General features: G+C 40.4%; 1 protein-coding gene across 5 annotated transcripts in view; it reads left to right on the top strand.

The window, feature by feature from the left end:
• Window positions 1-26,228, top strand: part of LOC122564787 (whirlin) — a 221,895-nt gene that overhangs the window by 16,367 nt on the left and 179,300 nt on the right. For 3 of the 5 annotated variants that reach the window (XM_043720015.2, XM_043720016.2, XM_043720018.2), the window contains exon 3: window positions 12,057-12,128. The exons of the other annotated variants lie outside the window; for them this stretch is intronic. In XM_043720015.2, the coding sequence (XP_043575950.1) occupies window positions 12,057-12,128 (72 nt within the window). The remainder of the gene's footprint in view (window positions 1-12,056; window positions 12,129-26,228) is intronic. 5 annotated transcript variants of the gene reach the window in all.

Consider the following 26,228-nt stretch of genomic DNA (forward strand, 5'->3'; position numbering starts at 1 on the left):
TGTGACGCACTGTCAGTGTTGTTATATGTGTCACAGGTCTGGTCTATTCCCAGGACCTGTCCCATCACAGTCACCCGGGCCATCTTCCATTTTATATGGAGATCAAAGATGGCCAGGGTCCGTAGGGACTCGATGTACAAAGCTCTGGGCAACGGGGGAAAAAGCACACCAAATGCCACCCTCACCCTGATGGCCACCTTTGTGTGTGGCTGCACCAAGCTGTGCATGGATCCCTGGTACGCAAACGCCAAGTGTCACTACGTACTGAGGTTCTACCTGTCCCCGGTGTTGCGAAGGATGGGCCTGGCCTCGCTGCCGCTGAACGCTCCAAGTAGTTGGACCGTTCCGTACCACCTGTCCTTCGTAGAGAAATTTATGAAGAAAAACACCTTTGACCACAAGTCCATCAGAAAGTGGTCAGCACGTAGTGTCCTTGCGACCCTTCGGGAAAAGGAGAGGGCAGATCCTGTTGAGCGGTTCCCTGAGCAGACTGTCAAAGCCATTTGGCAGAATGCCTCATCGCCAGAACTTTCCAACAAGCACCAAGACATGGCTTGGCTGGTGGTGAGAAGGGCTCTGCCTGTGAGATCCTTTATGCACGCCTGGACTCTCTGCCACATCGCATGCTGCCCTCGAAGCAGCTGCGGGGGGAACGAGACTGTCACGCAGCTCCTTCTGGAATGTGCCTATGCAGAAGAAGTCTGGAGAGGAATGGTATTTGTCAAGGTACATCCCAAGCAGCACTGTGGCACGGGACTCCGTGCTCTATGGTCTGTACCCCGGGACGCACACCGAGACGAACATCAACTCTGCCTGGAGGATCATCAACTCGGTGAACAATGCTCTTTGGTCTGTACGAAACCTGTTGATCTTCCAGCCGAAGGAGCTGACCCCAACTGAGTGTTGTGGACTGGCACATTCCAAGGTCTAGGACTACGTGTTGAGAGATGCACTGAAGCTTGGGGCAGTTGCCGCCAAGGCGCTGTGGGGAAAGACCACCGTGTAATGTCTGCCTACCAAAGAACAGGGGGCCCACGCAGTAAGTGGGCTCCGCTGATGCCTCAGCTAAATATATGGATGGTCAATGTACAGACCTGTATATATTAATGATTATTGGATCTCTGTATGCAAAGAAACAGAATGTTTACGTATGTATGTCATGACCAATTGTACAGATCATTTAAATATTTTTATGAATAAAGTATATTTTTGAAATTAAAAAAAAGTTTGAGTTTCTCCAGGGACCAGCCTGCAGACCTTTTGATTTGTTGAAGGCCTTGCTGTAGGAACTAACAACTGTAATGTTTGATATCACTTGGTGTATTAGCCCATAGATAAAGGTGTCATAGTCTTATCAGATCAGTGAGATGACCAAGGTGGTTTAACCTGAGGATCACCATGTCTCAGGTGACGAGAAAGATTGAGAAAGAGAATCCTTCACTGTAACATCAACGGATGTAGAAATTGAGCCTATGCCATTGATATTACTCTACATTGAAAACTAGCCACCCAACCAACTGAACTAAACTAACCCCCCTGTTACCCCACAAAGCAGAAGCAGTGAAAAATGAGAGGCAAAAGTATGAAATAGGCATTGGTCCACTTAATTCAAATTGGGGAATACTGAGTAATTCTTGGTCTGTATTGGTGAAGAACAAATGCAATGGGTCTCTTTCCCCATTCTATGTTACCTGTACATACAAGTTGTTCTGCTATAGTGCGTGTTTCGTCAGGGTGAATTGGCTATAATGCGAATGACAAATTACGGATGTTGTTTGGATAATGCAAACTTTTTACTGAACGGTATAGCGACTTTCTATTAGCGATCTTCTACAGCGTGATTTTCTAAAGTGGTTTCCATAGTGCAAGTTTCTATGGTATAAGGTTGCAGAAGAACACAAATGTCATGTTATGGCAAAACAGCCTGCATAACTAATGATCCCTTGGAAGCAATGATTAGAAGCAATTAAGTATTAAGCACTTTGAGAATGTTGGGAAGGAATTATATCCAGGTAAAATCTTTATGGTGGCAAGACAACCATGTAACCTGCTGCAGCCCTTAGGGAGTTTTAACCCCTAGAATTGGGAAGACCAGCCTCTGGTGAGTTGTTAAAAAGTTAAAAACCTGACTCTTCATTGGAATCTTCCTCCAACCTGCCTACAGCCAGTTTAACAGAGGGAGAACTGGGGTTGGGCAATCAAATATTGGAATGAAACTGTACACCACCACTTTTAATCCTTGTTGGACAAGGTTTCCAGACCTTGGCAAAACCTGATGGCTAAAGGGAGGTGAAGACTGGTAGATCCAAGAGGTTACTGTTTTTGCAGTTACCTATTCAAACCAATTTTTCAGTTTCACAAACCACCCAAACTTGCAGAGATCTTATTGCTAGTGGAAACAGTTATGTCTTATTTATTCTATTAAAATTATTCATAATATTGAACACTGCTATCATATCTTCTCTAACCTTCTCTGATCTATATGGAATAACTCCAGCATCTCCACATCCCAGGAGTCTCTCATTCCCAGCAACCAGACGACACAGGCTTCACGTATTTGGCAAACGAGCCAAAGGTAACTTAAGGAAAGACTTGTTATGCAACAAGCTGATATGATATAAAATGCATCACCTGAAAGGCGGAAGTCAGTTTAATAGTAAGATTCAAATGGGAAAAAAAGTACAAATTATGTAGATAGAGCAGGTAAGTAGAATTAATGCAATAGCTCAAGCATAGAGCTGGCAGATACAATGTAGTCAATGACTTCCATGTATGCTGTATCATTCTATGATTTGTATTAAAAAGTAGTTTTCTCCGATCAGTATTTTAAACATCTGTTGGTAAACTATTTGAGGAGCTCTCAGACTGATGAAGAAATATGGATTTGTTTGTCTGTTTATTCTGGAGGAATAGATCCTAACTAAAAAAACAAAGTGTTTGAATTTAGACTTAGAGTTGTTTTTAAATACTTTCACAGGTTGTTATTTATGAACAGAGTTGCTGATGCTATTTAAATTTATTCTCAACCTATTGGTAGCATTCAGGTTTCCCTTGACGACGCTTTCCAAATCTATTTTGCGCATCCATGCAGCAAGAAACTGAGCTAATTTTTTTCAGCTTCATTGAAATACCACAAGCTTTCAGCAGACTAAAACATGAAGTTGGCATAGATCATGTAGAACACGAAAAAAAAATGATGTCCACATCTGTCACTGAAACTTTGAAGGTGCATGTGGTATTTTCTCTGATGACCACTCCAGTATTATGTGGTATTTGCCATCTCGACCAAAGGGACTGGGTAAGAGTTGTTTGAAGTCATTCATTGCCACATGTCCTGCTTTGCTTTGCTTTGCTTTGTCTTGGGGTCTATTGGTGACGTGGACTGCAGTGATTCCAGAAGGCAGCTCAGTATTACTTTCTTAAGGGCATCTAGGGACAGGCAATAAATACTGGCTCAGGTAGTGACCTCCATGTCCCATGAGTGAATAAAAACAATGATAGGAAATACACCACTTTGGAGAGGCTACAGTGTTTTCAAATAGCAAGTCTTATTACATGTTAGCAATCAGTGCAACTGCATTGGGTCAGTTTTAATTACCAGTACCTTAGAAAGTGTGATTCACCATCTCCTGCAGTCGAGGTGGAATTTTCTTATGTTTTATTCCAGGCAAAAATGATGTTTTCCTGTCTTTCATGACGTAATATATCAGATATTTTCTTTTACACAAATTGTTCCATAAATTTCTCTGGCCACAACCTTCATAAATCTTTCCACTGAAATGTTGGTTTAATTGTTAATTCTCAATCTTTTTAAACCTTTAATCTTTTCCTGTCTATTATCTCTGTCTGCTATATGGTCCCACTGGATTTCTTCAGATTTGCTCCTTTTCACCTTAAGTATGTTTTGGGACCTTTCTGACACTGTCACCCCGGTGTAAAGTTCTTTTTTTGGTTCTTTCATTGGCTCTTACAGCTGCATCTTGAGAGAACTGATGATGAGAGCAATTATGCTCGTTATGAGAGGTGAAATCTTTCTTTTACACTCCCTTACGTTCCCTTTCAGATCTTTGTGACATTGTTCAGTAATCCCCACGACCTTAGAGGTCTTGAACTTTATTCTGGAGTCTTCAGTTGCTCCTTGCAGAACCACCTTCATAAAATCTCCTCTTTGTATCCTTTAAGTGTGGCTAGATTTTCTGTCTTTTGCTACCTCACACACTTGCAGCAGTACTTCTTATCAGCTTCTGAATGATGTTTTGTGATTGGAATGGTCAACTTGCCTTTTAACTGCTTTTCTTCCAACTCTTCATATTTCTTCTTGTGGTAGGCCTCTCTATTTATGGAACCTGAATCTGTTTCACTGCAACTGTTGTGATTGCTTCAGTGAAACATCATTGCCCATAGACAATTGCCCATCAATACCACAGACTTGCATATAAACTGGGTTCTGTATTTATTGATCATTGCTGTATGTTACATAGGTATGACTGACAGACTGAACACATTACACTGTTTTCAATGCTCTGATAGCCTGAGTGAAGGTGAGGCCTGTAACCATTATATCAGAGTGTCATATGTGATGATGTAACTTTCTTAAAGATATAGACTGTGTGGTCTGGAATCAAAGCAATTAACAACAATAACTGAGGAGTATATTTTCAGATGAACACTCCTGATATCTTGCAGTATTTGCCATCTCTATTGATGAGCAGTTCTGTGTAATAGCTGTTTGAGTAAGTTCACTGCCACCAGTCCTATAGGGGATATACCAACATGGAGAATCTGCAGAAGAAGCACTGGTCTCCAATAACAGGATTCATGATAGCAATCATTACAACTACATTTGTTGAGACATGGACACTAGGACCTTAGGGAGCTGACAGAGATCTATCTGCTTCCATTGAAAGCTACAGTAGAATTCCTTGCCTCCCTCCATAGACAGGGCAATGTTAGTAGAATGGATGGAGTCAATGTACCATGAACATTAAACAATTCAGAACCATTACCTTACACAACTGCACAAATCCGGTTTGTTTAAGACTTCCTTTTACTTTATATAAATTTGGGAAATTATTTTAGGCTCTATATTGTTTTAAATTCAGAGTTAAGTCAAAGACTACCCCATCAGCATCTATTAAAAAAAGCTGTCCACTGTGTATGCAACACACAAGTTCAACACATATCACCCATTTCTAGTTGCCTTTGAAAGGTTCTGCTGAGCTGCCTTCCTGAACCATTGTGATAAAGATGCTACTAAGGAACTGTTATGGGAGTTCCAGGATATTGATCCAGTAAACAATGGAGCAATGGGATATAATTCTCAGGCAGTGCAAAGTGTGACCAGAGGGACAGCTCGGAAGTGTGGTTTCCCATGGGCTTCCTATCTGTAATCCCACACGCGTTTTGACTGTGTCCTTCCAGCTTTTAGAGATTGCAGGTTTAAGAGGTCATGTCTGAGAGTGCATAATGTATTGTTGCTTGCAGGTGGCACAGTCTTCAGTCATGGTATCCCTGATTCCTTTGCTGTTAAGGCAAAATTTCCTCGGCTTCCAAACTCTGCCATTGATCCATCAGATGCTGTGGGAATGAGCATCAGGCTAAGAAACTGAATGTTTCAAATCCCAATTGTCAAAAGGCAGATAAAATTATGAACATTTTTATGTATTAAATGAATTGGCATTTCTTAATGCTTTTCTCTAAAACTACCAGAAGTACCATGTTAAATTATGCATTATAATTACTTGGCATACAATTTCCAATCAGAAAAGAAGAGTTTATTTTATACTATCAATTTAAAATGTGCTGAAATGGAATGGTGCCAGATTTGATTCTTGATGTTTTTACTTATTGGAAGTTTTAAGAAATGATTTCTTGAATGGTTTGCCACATCAGTTGGAAAATAGCAACAATCCCAACAACAACTTGCATTTATTTAAGGGCATTGAAGTGTAATAACAGGAGTAGATCATTCAGCTCCTGCAGCTTGCTCTGCTATTCAATAATATGGATGATCAGTATGCAACTTCTTTAATGTCACAAAGACATTAAATGTTTGGATGGATAAATAGAAGCTTTGACAAAAAAGGAGGGTGTAAGAATTTTTAAGGAGGTGGCGCACATGGGACATGAACACTATAGGATATCCCTCAGCAATTTGTGGCATAGCTGTCAATGACAGTTTGAGGGAGGGATGGATGAAAGAAAGGTCAGAATTAGAGAACCAGAGAGTGTTGGGAATAAACAGGATGGAAGTGGTTACAGGAATAAAGGAGAGAGGAGTTTAAACACAAGGATGAGAATTTAAATGAGAAGGTAGTAAGGAGTCAGCAGGCAGTGAAAGTCAACAAGTACGTGAGTGTGATTTGATATGATACCAAGGATATAGTCAGGAACATTTAGGGTGAGCTGAAATTAAGAAGGAGTGGGAGGTTAGCTAGAAGAATTCCAGAATGTCTTGAAGAAGACAAAGGGATGGGTTGAGGGTTTCACAGAAAAAGCACAGAGTGACAGCAGCAAATTTAAAATTCTTTCAGAAGATGTGGACAATTGTTGTCCATCCATAATTGCTCTTGAGAAGGTGGTATTGAGTTAGCTTCTTAAATTGCTACAGCCCATGGTGGATAGGAATACGCAGGGCAATATGAGAAAGTGAATTCCAGGAATTAAATCCAGCAATGGTGAAGGATGATGTGGGGCTTCGAGAGGAACTTTGAAGAGATGGTATTCCTATCTGTCTGTTGCCCTTGTGTGTCCAGTAGATAGAGGCCACATGCTTGGAAGGGGCTGTCAACGTAGCCCCGGTGAGTTACAGCAGTAAGTCTTGTAAATGGTGCACACTGCTGCTACTTTGCATCTGTGATGGAGGGATTAAATGTTTATGGTGATGGACGGGGTGCCAACCAATAGATTCCCAGTCTCCGACCTGTTCTTTAACCACATAATTTATATAGCTGATCCAGTTCAGTTTCTGTTCAATGGTAATCCCAGGATTTTGATGGTGGGGTATTCAATGATGTTAACACCAGTGTATGTCAAGGAAAAATGGCCTAAACAAATTTAAATTTTTTTACTCACTTGGACTCCTAAGTGTCCCATTTCTTTCTAAATCCAAAACATATCCTAATTCTACAACCTCCCCAAATTTTCTTTCTGCTCCTCCCCATTCAACCCACTACTGTGATTGTGCCTTTAGTTCTTTAAACCCCACAATCAGTAATTCCTCTCCTAAACTGTATTATTTCTCCAACTCATTTAATAGACTCCTTAAAAGTCACCTCCAACTAACTCTCTGCACAAATCTCCTAATGTTTACTCCATTGATACAGCATTCAATTTTTCCCTTGACCTTTGTGAAGGAACCCTTTGGGACAATGTATAGAATCATAGAGATCCTCCAGTGTGGAAGAGGCCATTTGGCATCACGTCTGCACTGACCTTCCAAAAAGCATCCCACCCAGACACTCCCCTTCCCATAACCCTGTATTTACTATGGCTAATCCATCTAGCATGCACATATTTGGACTGTGGGAGGAAACCAGAGCACCCAGAGGACACGGGGAAAACAAGCAAACTCCAGACAGACAGTTGCGCAAGGCTGGAATCAAACCCAGGTCCCCGGTGTAGCTATTTGTCCCCATTTGATATCTGACTCTTTTTGTTTTTAAACCACTGGAAAGAATATTGCTAAATAGATGAATATGTACTATATTGTCCCTAAATGCAAAGTTTGATTTGATTATGACCAAACTTGTAAGCAGTATCTTGAGACAAGATTTACTAAAACATTACAATATTGCAAACAGTAATTTGACCTTACTGTCTCGTATGCAGCTGCTTGCATTTCTATGGGGCATGTTAGAAAATTACAAGTGAATGGTCATTTATATATATTTTTTAAATTGAAGAAATATTTAATTGCTGAAAGTATTGAAGAAATGACGTGGCCTAAGATGGAGTAACTAGGTGGTGTTGAAGAATAGCAGACTATACATCAAAACAAAGCTTTACAAGCATGACGGTACCTCTTTTAACCAACTGACCTGTTCATCATTTTAAATGTCACTCATTCAGTGGTGCGCTAGGCTGCCGCATTGATTTACAACCCCAGGACAAAATGCACTTGACTAAAGCCTGGTCAAATGTTGCAGCTTGGCTTGTACAAGAGATTTCAGAGTGTAGACTGCAGAGATTAATCTCAACAAAGGCACAAAATTCATCAGTGATTCTGTGAATTTGTTATATTTTATTTACTGATAGATTTTAGCAGTGAAAAAATAACCCTTACTTTAGGTTCTCTTTGTAACTGAAGAAGCTGCCATTTCACCCAACCTCATACAATTGAGCTGTCTTGATTTGATGTCAGCTATGTAACTATTCTGGAATTAATTGGAACACTTTATAAAGTAAAATGTGGTTATTGCCATTCTTTGAAAAGGGCAACTATTCGACCACAAACTTCATCCCCTCGACTTCAATGCCATCTTTCTCCTTGGTAACTGTGTGAAGCTGGTATCTGACCCAGCGATGACTAATAGTTAAATATCTATGGCATCACTAATACTGCATATCTCCATTGACGTACCATCACCTGACTTTGCCCTGCTTCAGTCCGTCTGATGTTGAAATCCTTATCCATGCCTTTATTACCCAAAATGATAAGAAAAAGCCACACTTGTGCACCGTTTAACAATATTGTGCCGTTAACATTGTCAACTTCCTGAGGTGTCACAGAGGACTTGACTAGTGCGAAAGTCCTGACTGGCATCTTCTCTTCCACTGTTTATCAAATTGAACTCATTCAAACTCTTCTAACTATATCCAACCAGCACCCTTCATCCATCTCTCCTCTGCTGAAAGGCCAACCCTGACGATGCCATCTTGTAAAATTTGTTTCAATCCCTCCAGTGCCCTGCCCCTCGCCATTTCTGAAGTCTCCTCTACAACCCTCCAGGATCGCTGTGCTCTTCCTGTCTTCAGCTGTTCAGGTCATTCTCTCTCTAATCATTTCCACCCTTTACCATCCTGCCCTTCTTTAAGGCAACTTAGGCACCGAACATTTACCAAAACCTTTAACCATCCTGACATCTTTATGTGACCTGCTGTTTAGTCATATTTCTGCGAAATATTTTGAGATATGTTCCTATGTTAATGGCACTCTATAAATGCAAGTTGTTGTTATGAAATGATTCACAAGATTAGCATTTCTTATCACTTTGCTTGGAGATCAATTTTGTAGCAGTGCTGTTGGAAGTGAGGTGCTTATTCTTGCTCTTAAATGTCTACTATTGAATAATAAACTTCATGGACCATTCCTCGGAGCAGAAAGCTCTCCTCATCCAGATGAAACTTTTCTTGTGATGTCTGGTTAAGATTGTCAGCTAGTATCCAGTGATTGCTGAATAGTTGGAGGTGACTGCATTTTATTTTGTGGAATCATTTCTACTTAGTTCAGATGAGGCTATTTCCATGGCAGATAGCAGCACATAGTAAATCACTTTTGAGGAGTTGAGAAAAATTCAATTTTATTGGTTGGACAGATAATCATGGGGCTAAATTTGTTTTTAAAGTGGAAGTCTATCTATGTGGAGGTAATTGCATCAACAGCCAACTTTCCTGTAAACAAAAGTAAAACAGAACAGACAGCATTAGGTCAACACCAAACTGCTAAAGTCAAAAGGACAGCTGTTGAGTTGGCATGGTGGCTTAGTGGTTAACACTGCTACCTCACAGCCCCAAGGCTATGGGTTTGATTCCAGGCTCAGTCCACTGTCTGTGTGGAGTTCGTGTGTTCTCCCCATGTCTGCGTCGGTTTCCCCTGGGTGTTCCAGTTTCCTCCCACAGTCCAAAGATGTGCACAATTGATAGATTGGCCATACTAAAGGGGTGGTCTAGGTGGAAGCTGTTTGGATGGTTGGTGTAATTCAATGGGCTGAACTGCCTGCTTCCAAACTGTAGGGATTCTATGACTCTAGGTCAAAAGATTTGGCTTTGAGGCTTATATTTTAGTCTGGCTTTCAGTATGTATTACTGTAGTTGATCAAGAGCAATAGATGGCTCAGGCTATACACTAGAGTGGCAAGATTTAATGTATTTCCAAATATAGTAAAATACCATTTATTATTTCTCCATGTTCCAACATTTTTCAGCATTTGCTAAATGTGTATTTGAGAAAAAAAAACTTTTAAAAGAAGAGAACAAAAATTATCAGGATAAATAATTAAAGCTCAAATATTGTCTTCAGGTGTAGAGAAAGTAAAATATCTTGTACATGAATAATCAGGGCCAACAAGTTGAAAAATTGTCACCTCGACTTACCAAAAGCTCCTTGGCTATAATTATCAAATCGCTGGCCACACTGGTGAATGTCTGTCGCTGACAACTAACTATATTGTCAACTTCACTTCTGCCTCAAGCAACATCAGGTCATTGTACTCAAGATGTCACTCTACATTCAATTACTTCATTTACTCATATTATTCTTCTTGTCAATATGTTTTCTTGACCAACTTTGTCTTTTTGGCTTGTGATGCTACAGTTCAGAAACAATATTAATCTGAAACTGCACATATTTTTCTAGGGGTTTAAGTAAATATACAAAAGTCCCATGGAACTGCTGGAAGCTTAAAGAATGTGTTGTTTAGTCCTGTGTCCCAAATGCCTCCTCTGCATTCTCTGACCCTGGTGGTCCTGTATCCTCCTGACTTCCACCCATCGACTATCAGAGGCAGAGCCATAACCAGCATGAACCTGAATGCTAAACCTATCTTCCAAAAGTCTTCATCCTCCTACCTCTTTTAGAAGCTTCTCTAGAGTTAACACTTCAAGGAGTCACCTCTGTCCACTTCACAATTTCCTGTTTATCACCTGTCCTGTGGAACAAGTTGGGGATGTTTAATTGCACTGAAGGTAGTACACAAAATGCAAGTTGATTTTTCAGTTATGAATGAAAGAATGCAAGATAGATCCAAGAAGAGAAATAATTAACATACTTACGTCGGCAGCAAATAGGATATGGGAAAGGATTGGCCGTGGCTTATTTTACTGAATTAAAATGTCCAAACAAGATTTGCGTATGCTCAGGCAATTTTAATGCTGACAGAATGCTGCTGACCAGAGTTTCACATTTTCATCAATAACGTAAAGGTTGGTTGAGCTACTGCAGAAAAGCTTCATGCTATGTAGAGCTGCAACTATGATATGTTCAATTGTTTTAACAACAAGTCTACTGATTATTGTTCTTGTTGTAACTATGCATATTTGAAATAATACATATTGCTGTGTGCATTTTGACATAGCCATATAAAAGCACACTGAGTTATTAAAAGCCATGGATTTAATGAGATACTGTTGATTTATGCTGTTTAAATATTAATTCTCGATTTACAGTAGAGCCTAGGAAGTCCCAAAGCTTGTTTACATTGGCTTTCCAGGCCATTTTAAGTTAATGACTTCTTTGCTGTGGAATTATGTTCAATTACGAAAATAAATGTCAACAATGGAACATTATCGATGAGTTTTCAGCAGACATTCTGGGGTGTAGGCCAGCAGAAGGGTCAGAATTGCTGTTTTAAATGATGCAATAGATTTCATGACAAATCACCTCCAACACTAGTTACACTGAGTGCATTGCAGTTGCCAGTAAAAAGAATAGAACAAACCAAATGGTAACTGAAAAAAATAAAATCTGAGACTGCAAAACTCATGGCCTTGTCACTGTCACCAGGTGTCTCATTATTCTGTCACTGTTGTGTTGATGTGGAGTAGTTCTGTCAATGAGTCAACTGCTGCTGAAACCTTTATTCATGACCTTGTTACTTCTAGCACTTGCTATTCTGAAAGCACTACAGATCAGAGCCACACCATCCAAGCTACCTAAACTTGAGTTAATCCAAAAGTATGCTGCTTGCACCTCAACTCACACCAATTGCTGTTTACCTTCATGTCTATTGATGCACATTGGTTCTCAGCCTGGTAATCCCTCGATTTTTAATATTCTCATTCTTGTTTTCACATCTAACCAAGGTCCTAATTAACCCTATCTTTGCAATCTCCTCCAGATCGATATCCAATGTTCCTCTAAGCCGTTCAGCAGGGCAGCAACCCAGAAGACCAAGCACAAGACCACATTGGTATGGCTGCACAAAATAATGTAAAGAAGCAGAGTACTTAAATAAATAGGCTATGCACACCAACAAAAAAACAACAAGAATATTTCTTACAACATCCGAGATTGCTGTAACACACAATTTTGAATTCTTGTCCATCTCTGATTTACATTTCACCACCATGGGCAGCTCAGCTTCAAACATTTAGGTCCGATCCTGTGGAATTCCCTCACTGAACCTCTTCAACTTGCTACCCCTTTCCCTACCTTTAAAAAACTCCAGGAAACAAAATTTGCAGCCAAGCATTTGGTATTCTGTCCTCAGATTGTCTTATGAGACTCACTGTCACGTTTTGCTCTTTACACCTCCTGTGAAGTATGTTGGGGTGTTTTTGCACTACATTAGACATGCTACATAAATTCAAGTTGTTGTTGTTAGGTGTAATGTAACAATACCAGATCAGAGACCATTGTAAGTTGTGAACTGCCCAGCTCCATGGGACTGGAATTTGTAGGATGCTGTGTTTCTCAGCTGCCCCAACTAGAACATCTTGGAGAAGCCTTCACAAAAACACTGGCTGTTCCACAGGTAGTTAGTGCTTGTGGCTAACGTGGAGACTTCTGTCCCTATTTTTGGAGGACGTGCAGTTTAAGACAGGTGCTGGCCAATTGAATAGGCTGACAGCTCTGTTGTCCCAGCAGTGCCAGATTCAAGAGGTGACTGCTAAAGCCAGTCCTGAAGAAGAGGAGTGTATGGAGGCCAGACTCCCATTAAGTTCCTGGTGCATGTGCATGGCTGGCAGGCCTCCAAGGGAGGGTATAAGGGGGCTAAGGGAGAGGCTTGGCTTGAGAAACCAGTTTCTGGAGGAAAGGTTAAAGGAAGAGTATAACCTGTAGGAGAATTGTTAAGAGTGCCTTTGATGGGCATAAGTGGGGCCATACAGGAGGTATATCTCCTTGCCCAATATCAGTCTGCATAGCTGCAGCTTCCAGCCTGTCTTCCGCAGGGTGTGCAGGCCACCAGAAACCTCCGTAGCTCTGAGTAGAATTGGAGACATGTCTGGTCTGGAAGGCCACAAGTTGCATTTTTAATGAGGTCCCCTTACCTTCACTCCCAGCAGTGGGAGAGGGTGAAATTCAGACGGATGTTCACCAGTTTGAGCTTGCACCAACTGCAATCAAGAGCAAGCCATTGTACTTAAATGTTATGCATTGTGCTTGAAGCATTTTTATGATGTTCCTGAGATAGTAAAACAGGTCCTGACTTTCTGTTCTTCTCCCCTACATCTTTTTGTTTTTGTTTTGTATATTTTGGTCTTACCTGATTGACAGCAAGTTCACCCCTTGTGTACAAATCATACCTTGTACCTTGTATGAATTTTCTGTGGTTTAATAGCACTGACTGTGCTGTGAACAATTCCCTCTGTGTGATACCTTTATGCAGCAGCTACACAGCACTTGATAAACAGTATTCCTCATAAAGTACAGATTGAAGACACAGCATGGAAGTTCAAAATATGAAGCACTGACTTATAAGGATTTTTTATTTTTTATAATCTCACCAGAATATGTGAAATAAAAGGAACCATGGCTAAAATCCTGATGCACATTTAACTGTTTGACTTGCCTTCCATTTTCCCCCCTCTTTTTCATATTATAATCCCAGTTTATGCTAATACAGGTACACAGTCCTTTATCCGAAATCCTTGGGGCCAGTTGTTTCTCTGATTTCAGAATTTTTCAGATTTCGGAATAAATGACATTTTCACGGTGAAATAAAAATGCTCTAACAGCAGACACATGTGTGACTAGTACGAGTGCTGAGACACAATTGCTGCTGCCAGTGCTGGGCCACGCTACCATGTCACAACTGACTGACATTGGTCAGGTGGGTGTGGAGTTGGCTCATCTGTTCGCACGCCAAACAATCTTGTTATACAGAAAATAAAGTTCACGAGAAAACTTCAGTTCTTGGAGCTTTTCAGATTTCAGAATTTTGGATCAAGGATTGTGTACTGGAGAAGTCAGTGAAACCTAGTTTGATACCCCATAATATTTATTTTGCAAATTAGTTGTTTTAACATGGTGGTTAGTCACTGAGCATATTAGCATGACATAGAAAATATACTTTTAACAACAGAACATAACTTTATCACACAAAAGGGAAAACATTTATGATGATTTGACTGACAGTTTTGAAAGGTCTTATTATAAACAGGAAAAGGAAAAACTCAATTTTTCCAAACAATACCCCTCACAGAGACTCAACCCCAGTGAAAAATCGCTCCTGCCATCACTTTAGAATTTCTTACTGAATTAAAAAGATCAAAACTTTCTGCGTGGTTTTCAAAAATGATTCTTTCCATTGCCGTCTCTCCCCAGACCTCACACGCACAGGCTGACTGTACTAACCCACTGACTGTAGTCTGAGTCTGATTGCTTTGAGGCTGCAAACACAGCGTAAGACACCTTTCCAGATCTGATGGCCGAAAGATCTCCACAAACTAATAACTGCCTTTCTGCTGGAATTAATCTCAATCTGCGTGTGGCCCTGCACAATCTATCTTTTCTATCAGTCATAAAAGTTCCATTTAGAAAACATCCCAGCAGTTAGCTCCCAGGTATCTTGCGTGCCATTTAACTTTAGAAATCTGCTGTCTTGGAAAGGCTGTTTTGAAGTCCCAGATTAAAAAAAAAGGTTTCTGACCATTACAAAATAAGTCACCTTCACATAAATTAAAACCAAAATATCCCACTCACCTCCACTTTGACACCACATTCCCAAACAATAACAATACATTATAAACTTGCATCACAGTCATGAAATCTCAGCTCTGTATTATCGCACCTTCTTTGTCCACTTGATACTGATTCATTCCTCAGCTAACAAGTGGCAAAGCAATCTGTCAATCTGCAGTATCTGGGGTGTGATAACGGTTGTTGGTTGGATGTACACCATTGTCATTTGTAGCATTGTAAATAAATGCTTATACAAAGATGTAAATTATATCTCCAATTTCTGGAGTGAAACAAGTTAGAACCGGCAGAACTAATGTGGACAGCGAAGAGGGTTACCTCAGCTTACAACAGGATCTTGACCAGATGGGCTAATGGGGTGATAAGTGGCTGATGGAGTTTAATTCAGATAAATGCGAGGGTGCTGCATTTTGGGAAAGCAAATCTTAGCAGGACTTATACACTTAATGGTAAGGTCCTAGGGAGTGTTGCTGAACAAAGAGACCTTGAAGTGCAGGTTCATAGCTCCTTGAAAGTGGAGTTGCAGGTAGATAGGATAGTGAAGAAGACGTTTGGTAAGCTTTCCTTTATTGGTCAGAGTATTGAGTACAGGGGTTGGGAGGTCATGTTGCAGCTGTACAGGACATTGGTTAGGCCATTGTTGGAATATTGCATGTAATTCTGGTCTCCTTCCTATCGGAAAGATGTTGTGAAACTTGAAAGGATTCAGAAAAGATTTACAAGGATGTTGCCAGGGTTGGAGGATCTGAGCTACATGGAGAGGCTGAACAGCCTGGGGCTGTTTTCTCTGGAGCGTCGGAGGCTGAGGAGTGATCTTATAGAGGTTTACAAAATTATGAGGGGCATGGATAGGGTAAATAGGCAAAGTCTTTTCCCTGGGGTAGGGAAGTCCAGAACTAGAGGGCATAGGTTTAGGGTGAGAGGGCAAAGATATAAAAGAGACCTAAGGGGCAACTTTTTCACACAGAGGGTGGTACGTGTATGGAATGAGCTGCCAGAGGATGTAGTGGAGGCTGGTACAATTGCAACATTTAAGAGGCATTTAGATGGGTATACAAATAGGAAGGGTTTGGAGGGATATGGGCCGGGTGCTGGCAGGTGGGACTAGATTGGGTTGGGATATCTGGTCAGCGTGGACGGGTTGGACCGAAGGGTCTGTTTCCATGCTGTACATCTCTATGACTATGATTCTAACTAATGCTAATTGTCCCTAGTAAAGTTGCACAGTACAATTGAACATGCATTCAGCATCAACAAGGGTCCCTGCCAGCACTTTTAATCTGAACATTAATTACCTATAAGTTCGTAGCCAGTTGATTGTTTTCAAGCTTTTGTTTCAATCTGATATGTGTTTGGTGATTTCTCAGCTCATTTCCAGCTGTTGAGAATTTAGACAGTGATAGCGCAGGTGTCAAAGAACTTTTTCTTGGCTCTGTCACTCACAGATGTATAAATGTCAATGTTCTCTTAGTACCTGACCTCCATGTACCTTTGGTCCAAAGCAGTGCTATCTATTGAGTGTAACATGGCTGATGGAGAACAAATGACGAGCTGGCAGAGGCTTGCAATTGAGCATGACTTGGTGCATGAACAGACATCTGTAGAACAGGACAAAGCTACTAGAAGAGGGAAGAGAGGTAGAAGGGCTCTCATTAAGATTAAAAATCCACCCTGCATGTTTCCAAAGCACTGACTGTACTTGAACGTCAATGGAGATCAATGTACAAGATATCAATGCTTCAGTAAGGGTGACCTCCATGGAATCTCATACTTTGTGCAGCCACATTGCAAAGGCAAGAGCAAAACGATGACAATACTGCCAGTGGCTGTGAAGACAACCGTGCCTAGAACGTTGATGCATCAGGCTCATTTTAGGATAGTACTCTCAATACTTCTAATATTTTGTAATTTTCTATCCATTCGCAGAGGACATTTTACTCTGTCTTGGTAAAGCTGGGCAGGTGGAGAGAACACAAGGCATCACCAAGATTGCGCGCTTCTCCATGTTGGAGGTGCACATGCAGGGGTTGTGACAGGCTGTGCTTTCCCAGCACCACACTCTTGACCTTGTACACACTTCACTTTGAAGGTGCTATACATCAGCTCTGCCCTATACTGGAACTGAAAGGAATTCCACTTGATCAATGACCAGCTGGTTCCTAACCAGAGAATCATATAGGACAGTGCCTAGCCAGCTGTCATGATGCCCTTATCCTGTGGTTATGGCATTTAGAGTCACTACAGCAAATGCTATTGTGCAAGACTATCCATCGATGATCTGACTGCAGAAGCTGGAGCGCTTCCCATTGCCAAAATATGCAGCATGCATAAAATAGAAGACATTCTGCCACGTGACTAGCCTGCTAAAGCAATGCTCCTGCTGTCTAGGCTGTTTTAGAGGAACCTAGGAGTATTCAGCAGATTGGATATCAATGTTCATTATGCAGAAGACAGAAGTTCACACCTTGCCATTATTGAGAGAACAGCCCTTGCAAGCAATTGTACAATGAGCAGTTCAGGGGCAGAAGCATGAAGAGGAAAAGGAAGAAGTATCTTTTCTTTAAGAAGAGAAGAATACAACCCTTTTCTAGCCAGATAAAAACAATATCCTGCACATGCTGGAAATCTGAAATACAAACATAAAGTGCTAGAGAAACTCAACATGTCTGACAGTGTTGGTGGAGCTTTGATAGAGAAGAGGGGAGAAGGAGAGAATTCCTGTATCTGCAGGGGACATAGAGGCAGTTTTGGAGTATACTGAGAAGACAGTAGAAAGAGATAGATGCGGAGGTCAATATCTGGAACTAAGACCTGAGGACAGGCTGGCTTCCTGATGTGGGATAGCATTGGTGGCCAGGCAGGTGCTGTCTTTCAGAGAGTGTGACCCCATGGGGGTGAGTCTCCTGGGGCTTCACCAGAACAATGTACTGGAGGCCTCATGGCTGTCCTACTGTAACAACTCTGCAAGTTACTTTGCACACTGCAATCCACAACATTCAGAAAGCTTGCAGAGCATTGAGGTGACCTTTGAATGAGAGCAGTGTGAGCTTCCATTGCAGAACTCAAATTTGGGTGGCTGCTGCTTACACGACAATGAAAGCCGAGACACTGGTCATTGGTCACAGCATTCTGGTCACGTGACCCAATGTGTGTTTGGATTTGGCCACCACTATCATGCTGGAAAGGGCTGGCTTCAAACCCTGAACAAAACCCCATGACCCTGGTGATCCCAGTCTCCTCCTTCATGCTCCTTGACGTAGACCGGTTTTCTGCCAAGCTCCCCAAAGCACCAGACATTTAATTCTCCATTCCCATTAACAATAGTCTGTCAGTTATCCTATCAAAATCTTTTTTATGAATCTGTTGCCATGGAAACCATGTGTAGCCTCACCAGCTGGAGAAGTTAAGCTCTGCACAGTTGTTGCCCTCTACACTGGCTGCAGCTCATTCACACTGAGTGCCCAGCTACAGTCAAATCTTATCTTTAACCTAGCTTAAAAGATACACTCGAAGCCAATGTCTGAACTGCAAGTGTGAAATCAAGTGATCATGCCATTTCTTCATCATCACAGTTTTGTTTTATGCAATCTGTTTGAATGATGTGGTTGTCATGGATGAGCACCAGGCAGTGAATACAAGCTCTGCGATGTTGGCGTGAGACTGACGGCAGTGATAAGTACGTGACAAAGAGCTGAAGCATGTGAAGGTTAGATAAGAGGCCTAATCGATAAAGATTGTTGGGACATGAGGAATGGAGGTGTGCTGCATTGTGCAGCACCTCAGCAAGTGACGCAAACAGAGGGATATGGCATTTGATGATGACTTTGACATTTCAAGTGGTGTTATTGATCTTTTAGTGGCACCATGTCGATGTCCTCAGGTCTTAGTTCTTGATATTGACCTTCACATCTATGTCTTTCCACTGTCTTCTCAGTGTACCCCAAAATTGCCTCTCAGTCCCCCGTAGATACAGGAATTCTCTCCTTCCCCCCCCCCCCCCCCCCACCCCACTGACTCTTCTCTAACAAAGGTTCCAGTGCAGTGTCTGAAGACCGTGGAGCCCCCTTTGTCCGAAATTGTCATTATTCATTCTTCCATTGATCAGGTTCATTTCCTGCAGCTACTCCAACCACTTGTCACCTCTTCATTAGGAGATGCAGGCTAGCTTTAAAAAATGCTACCAGCTCCTGATATTAATTGATCCAATCTAGGAATGACATCACTAGGCTAGCTGGATGTAGAAGTCATTGAAAAGAGGAGATATTCCGAAGTTGACATGCCGTCTGTATTGCCATCGATGGATGAGTGTTAATCACATATCTCAAGCCTTGAGCTCATTTTCAACGGCTAACTAATATAGCCTGCACTGTTGGTTTGTGTTGTGTTTAGAAAACAAAACATGACCTCAATGCTTTAAAGACTTACATGGGAAAAAATAAATTGCAAAGAGGTCTGAGATATTGCGGATCAACATAATAGGATGACAGCCTTGTTTTACATTAACATTGACATGTAATGCCTTCTAAAGCAAGAGATTTTCTCTATTCTACTTATGTAATATGAGGCATCCCTAGCTGAGCACAGACTGATGCTGCTGCCTGGGTTTCAATTATGCAAGACTCTTAGTAAACAATTATGCAAGATTCTCTGTAAACAACAATGCTCTGTGAAGAGTGTGTAGAAATGTTCTCACATATCCAGGAAACAACTTTATTTATGTTCGGTGCTTCTTGGTATTAAGTGGGTACTTATTTAGTCATAATCACCTTATTTTGAAGAAAGACCTATCATTCATTGTAGATAGAAGTCTCTATTTATCAGCCATCCATACTGTTTCCAGTCAGCTGTTGGACACATGGCGATTTCAGCTGAATCCTCGGTGTATCTTGATATTTTAGTTTTAATAATGGTTCACTAAATCTGCAAATGTTGAGAACCAAGGTGAATGCACTAATATTTGCATAATAGTAATAGAGATTTGGTCAAAGTTGAGACCATTTCATAGGCAGAAGCTACTGTATTGTATATATTACAGGTTCTGCTGAATGTTTTAAATAAAGCTGTACTGTTGTTACAAGTCTGTTTTTACATGAATCCAGTGACACTGTATAAGATTAAAGACTCAAGCATGTATTTACAATCGCTGAGAAAAAGCACAACTTTGCTCTTATACCAATTTCACACAGAATGGTAGGACAACAGCTCAATTTCTCCTTCTAGATTGGAAATTTAAGTGGTATTGGGATTGGGTTGGAGTTAACACTATCAAAATATTGATGGATAACTTCCAAAATGAAGAAAACAAACAAAAAAAAGCAACAACTTGGACATAGGGAGAGCAACTGCTGTTTTTTTTCATTGAAATTCATTTGACATGGGCTTCCCTAGTTGTTCTGTGTCTGATATAAATGCATCGCTTGCTAGACCTTGCTAAGCTTTAGAAGGGGGTGGAAGAGTCAACTACACTGATGTGTTCCATCATTGTCATGTATCGATTTGGTGGTTTGGTAAGCTGGTTTCTTTCCCACAAGGATTTGAGGGAACCAGTTAGATTTTCTTTCACTGACACAATGGTATTGTTGCTACTGATACCAGTCCTTTTTAACCTCCTAATGTTTAATATTGAAAAGGAACTTGAACTTCATTAGCCTAGAAAACTGAAATAAACTCAGAGTCTAAATGAGCTGTCACAAGGTTCATAAATTCTCATTACAATAAGGAATAAAAATGATTGAAAGTACTTTCATTTCTTATTATTTACAACAGCAAAATTGAAAGTGTCTTCTATTTTTAAAGTTATTTTTTGTTACATTATATAGCGTTAGTTCAAGATCGAATATGTGAGAGCTCATTTAGTATTCTACTTATTTATTTTCAGTATAGAACAAGTCAACAATAAATGTAGGGTAATTGTCGAGAAGTGAAGCCAAGCAGTGATTCAATTGAGCAGTTTTGCTAATACAGTCAAATATCTTGTGGTTGATAAATATCATCAAGACTATGGATATAATTGTTGACAGTCCTCTGCAGGACATTTATTATTGTTTTCAATATATCATCTAAAACCCAATGGAGAAAAAGTAATTTGTATCTAGTTTTTGTCATTATTCTGAGGGTGTAGAAACAAGCACAGTAGAAACAATAAAGCTGCAATACGAGAGAAGATAGTGCAGAATGAGATTAAGGTATGTAATAATATGAAGCTCTACCTGCAATAATATCAGCCTTTACCAAATGGAGGATGTGAAGATCCATATACATTATTTATCATAGAGAAACTCTACACCCCTTGAACTCATTGTGAATTGAATGATGAATTCCAGGACATCGTTCAGGAAATTTGTAAGTTTATAAAGGAATGTAGCACAATGGACAAGAAGAATTGATGCAGATTAACTTACAGCAGTTTTCAGGCTCTTTACTTCTTAGTTCTGTCTTGGCTGATTTGTCTCCCACTGAGCTTTCCACTTCCAATTCTAACTTACCCCTTTGAATGTAAACTCAAGAAGTACAGAACTTTAGCATGGTTGTCCATCATTTCAATTACATTAAAAGAAATATCTTGGGACTTGGTTGAGCATTGAGAAAGAATGACCAAAGTGCTTTGGAAAAATTAACAACTTTGATAGTGGAAAATGTCACAGATGTATTCCAGTTTGGTGGCTAGTCAAGTTGTTGTTCTTTATCTTGGATCCCAGAAATGCTGAAAGAAGTGCAGAATTTTAGGGTTAACATTAAACCAAATCAGTTGCAGAAGTTGATATTTTGAGAGTTCCTTAAATTTGTCTAAGCATTTCCAGTTTGATACGTATGATGAGACAAAAAACATAGATGTCTGTGCAATGACACAGCACTTACTCCACAATAAGGGTCCAGGGTGCTCAATTTGGGTTCCTCCAGGGTCACTCATTACAGTCTTGACCCTGTTACAGCCATGGTCCAAACATGGAAATAAAAAATTGAACTTCAAAGATGAGGTGAAAGTAACTGCCCTTATCATCAAGGCAGCATTTGACCCAATGTGGCATCAAGCACCCTCGAAAAATAGGGTCGATAGGAATCCGGAGAAAACTATCTATTGGTTGGAGTCATAGCCAATACAAATAAAGATGGTATTTTTTTGGGGGGCTTTTATCTAATTTCTGGCACATTATTACAGAGTTACTCAGGGTAGTGTCCACTGCTTAACAATGATTCTTCTTCCATTGTAAATTCAGAAATGGGGATACTTGCTGGTGATTGTACAATGCTCAGTACCAAACATGACTCCTCAGATACAGAATGCTAACAGGCAGCAAGAACCATTCAGGCTTTGGCTAATAAGGGACAAGTAACATTCACTCCACAGAAGTGCATGGCAATGGCCATCTTCAACAAAAGAGAATCACACCATCTTCCCTTGACAATCAATGGTGCTACCGTCACTGAACATCCTGGGAATGACCATTTACCAGAAACTGAACTGAACCAACCAAATAAAAACTGTGACTGCAGGAACCGGTCAGAAAGTAGAAATTCTTCTGTCTTCTCAGAGCTGACCAAAGTCCATAAGATACAAGTCAGAAATATGATAGAATACTTTCCTGGGTGAGTCCTGTTCCAACAATACTCAAGAAATTTGACAACATCCAAGACAAAACAGCTTCCTTGTTCGCACCCTATCCACCACCTTCAACATTCGCGCTCTCCACTACCAATGCCAGTAACAGCAGTGCCATCTACAAGATGCATTGCGGCAACTCACCAAGGCACCTTCAACAGCTCCTTCCAAACCTTTGATCTCTATCACTAGAAGGAGAATAGCAGCAGGTGCATGGGAATACCACCACCAATGAAATCCCTTCTGAGTCATATACCATCCTGACTTAGAACTAAATCACACATCCTTCAATGTCACTGAATAAAACATTTCAGAACTCCCTTCCAAATAGTACTGTGAGTGTACCTACTCTATATGGACTGCGGTGCTTCAAGAAGGCAGTTCACTCTCTACCTTTTCAAGATCTATCGGAGATGGGCAATAAATGGTAGACGAATCAATAAAGTCCACAATCCGTGAATGAATAGAAAGAAAAGGACCACCACTGCCCCTAATGGTGCTCTGAATCATACAACTGTCGTCTGCTATTTGCATTGCCATAAATACATCCAATCTAGGCTTTACTTTCTTCTGTCATAATCTTGATAGAAAGGCTTTATGTCATCAGGATTTTACAAGCTTCAATCCTTCTGCCTAGTATTCAGCTCTGTGCTGCAATTTCTGATAGAGCAATCAAGTTAGTCAAGTAGAATAATGCAGTCAAATCTTGATGTATTCAACTAGTTTGCCAAGAACATCACAGAGAAAGCTGCATGACTTATGTGTCAGACTTTACCGTAATCAGTAATTCATTTTGACAGCAAACAGACGGTGCTACAAATATTTTGCATTAAAGTGTTCAGCTTTTCATAAGCAAAGTGTTTTCTTCTTTCAAGCTTAGATCAGGGATGAAGAATAGAATGCTTTCAAATCAAACAGCATCTCATATGCTATTTGTGGCTGTGATCATAAGAAAACTATTACAATGAGATTAATCAATTTTTCAATTAATTTCTTCTGTGAATCATGGTGTAAGATTCTTATGAACATAGTCAACAAAGTTTTCTCATTGAAATAATTAAAGCTGAATTGAATCAAAGCATAACTATCATTATCATTTGTGACCTTCGTACCAGACATTAATAAAAATGTTCCTTTAGTAAATTATTCTAATCTTCATTCAGTAACAGGATTTTTTTTTAAGTAGAAAGTTGACATGATCTGGAATGAACTGTCTGAAAAGGTAGTGGAAGCACATTCGAGACTAATAATCACGGGTAGTATTCAAAGGAAAATCGCATTGAAAAGGAAGAAGAATAGCAGGGTTATGGGCAGAAGAAGGGGATTAGATGTAATTGGATAACTCCTTCAAAGTTCTAGCTTAGGCACAATGTGATGAATGGCCTCCTCCTGCTTTATGAGGCTACAGTGGCATGATTGCTGTAACACCACTGAATGGTTCCTCTGGACTTAAATTTCTGCTAGTGTACAACATTATGGTTTTGCAAAAGCTTGTGTTCATAATAAAACACACTGTACCTGGTCATTTTGACTCCAGTTGAAGAGAATGACTCACTACACTGTTTTCTATCAAGATTTACTCTTTGAGAAGTGTATGTTGATTTGTTGGCTAGTGGATCTGATTGGTAAAGGCTTTTCCATGGAGATTGCTCCACTTGATGATTGACAGTTAATTGGCAGGCTTTTAAAAAGTTTTAAACTAGGCAGTTTGACTCTGATTGCTTGAGGCATTGCTTTACACATGAAACAGAAAATGGCTATTACCTATTATGTTGAGTTGAAACAGGCAATGTCTGTGTACATGTTTGTTTTTCTGTTACAAAGAACATAGGCATGTAATAAAATACAAGGTTTCAGTACACACAAATATGTAACAATGTGAGTCTGACTTACAGTTCTAAAGTGATTGTCAGCATAATGCTTTGAACTCAAAGGATTGTGCAGTAAATGTCCACCCATATAAATCTAATATTGAGTTATGAGTTTGTAAGCACTGGCTGGTTGGGTACAGTCAGTACCTCGCTTATTGCTGCTTGGTACAATCAGCCAGTGTCTGGGGTGTATGGGCTGCATACCTAAGATCCAAGGCCTGGATAAGAATGAAAAAGACTAAGTAACTGGGGTCCGTGGAGTTTGGGTCAGCTTGGGAGACGGGGCTTGGGGTGGGGAGGATGGGGGGTGCGGGTGTCTAAGCCAACAGTAGCATCAGGATCCATCACATGTGTTCCTGCCCCTGCTAACATCATACCATTACTGAAGCCCATACACATTATACATTTGTGTAAAAGGCCAAACATCCTTTTAGCTTGATGGTAACACCATTGGGAAAGTGTTAATACTGCATCGGAAATATGTTTTTGTTAGGCAATGCTCAAACATGTACCATTTAAAAAAAACACCCCTGACAAGAATTATGCGACCAATTGAACCTATCTTATTTCTAACATAGGGCACTTCCATTGCACCAAGCTTTTCTTTACACAAACAATCTTTCTTTAATTTTATGATCTTTAGGCTTCTGTCATCTTCAGAGGGTTTAACTAGAGGCACACCAAATTTCTGGCAGCTTCTGAAGGTCTGTAGCTGAATGTTGAGTGCCAGTGGGCCACACTGAAGCAGAATATCTGAACTGGTTTAAATACTCACTCAGAGTCCACACTTGCACTCTGTCCTTTCACATGAAATTTCTGGATTCATTCTAGATCTTTTCTAAATAGCCTGTTCAGAGATATTACGACACACCTCTGGAGCAGGTAGGACTTGGATCCAGGCCTCTTGGCTAAGAGGTACGGACTCTACCACCGCACCAAAAGCATCATGCAGATTCATTATATTCTGGCTCTAAGAGTCATTTGTGGCATTCCACTGTTGCCTGGATGAAGGCAATTCAATAGAGGTTGGGAATCAAACCAGCGGGTTTTCAATCTGCATGGCCAATTTCTTTGCTGCTATGTGATTTAAACCTTTTTTTTGCAAATTTGCATGAAATATGTCACAGATTTATGTTGTCACCTTGACATTATTGGGAAAGGTGCTTCATAAATAACGTCCTATAGAGGGCAGTTAACATTATAAATTATTTGAGCCATTAATAATTGTACTCAGCTCTCGTGGTCCTACTTGCTGAGAGAGGAGAATCATTAACATGTCAAACTAGCCCTTTCACTTGTTATGACCAAGTGAGGAAAGGGGTGGTGGTAGGAGAAAGTATCGAACCCCCATTTTTTCAACATCTCTCAGTCAGTCGCAACAGTAATTTAATTTTCCATTTTTTACATAACTATATCACTTCAATTAAATTTGGGTAGCCTGGTCATTAATGGAGGCTGGCCAATCTTTGTTCTTTCAGGCTGTGATTGTTGAAATTCCCATTTTAACCAGCTCACCACCAATACCAAGCATCCTCCCCACAATCCCCCCACCCACCCATCAAGGATGAAAATCTAAATTTCCAGGCCATTCCATCCCATGTTGGGTTTGTAAGGAATTGTCCTAACTTGGAGTTCCTGGCCCAGGAGTTAAAATTCGAGCCTGTGCCCATCAAGTTCATCAGGCACACCTGGTGCTTAGAAGTGCTAGAATTTGGATCCTTACCATGATTTATATTTTTCTGTATTAATTCATCAGCATATTATTTTAAATAATGTGTTCATACAGCTATAGAAAGTAGAAATTGAGCAAAATGCATGTCAGAATTATCCCTGTTATGGACACAAGGAAAATATCTTGGTAACTCCCATGGATTCAGAGTTGTACGGCACAGAAACA

Source organism: Chiloscyllium plagiosum, unplaced genomic scaffold (assembly GCF_037043375.1).
Source record: "Chiloscyllium plagiosum isolate Xiang-an unplaced genomic scaffold, Cpla_swu_hap1 HiC_scaffold_21, whole genome shotgun sequence".
Classification (NCBI taxonomy): domain Eukaryota; kingdom Metazoa; phylum Chordata; class Chondrichthyes; order Orectolobiformes; family Hemiscylliidae; genus Chiloscyllium; species Chiloscyllium plagiosum.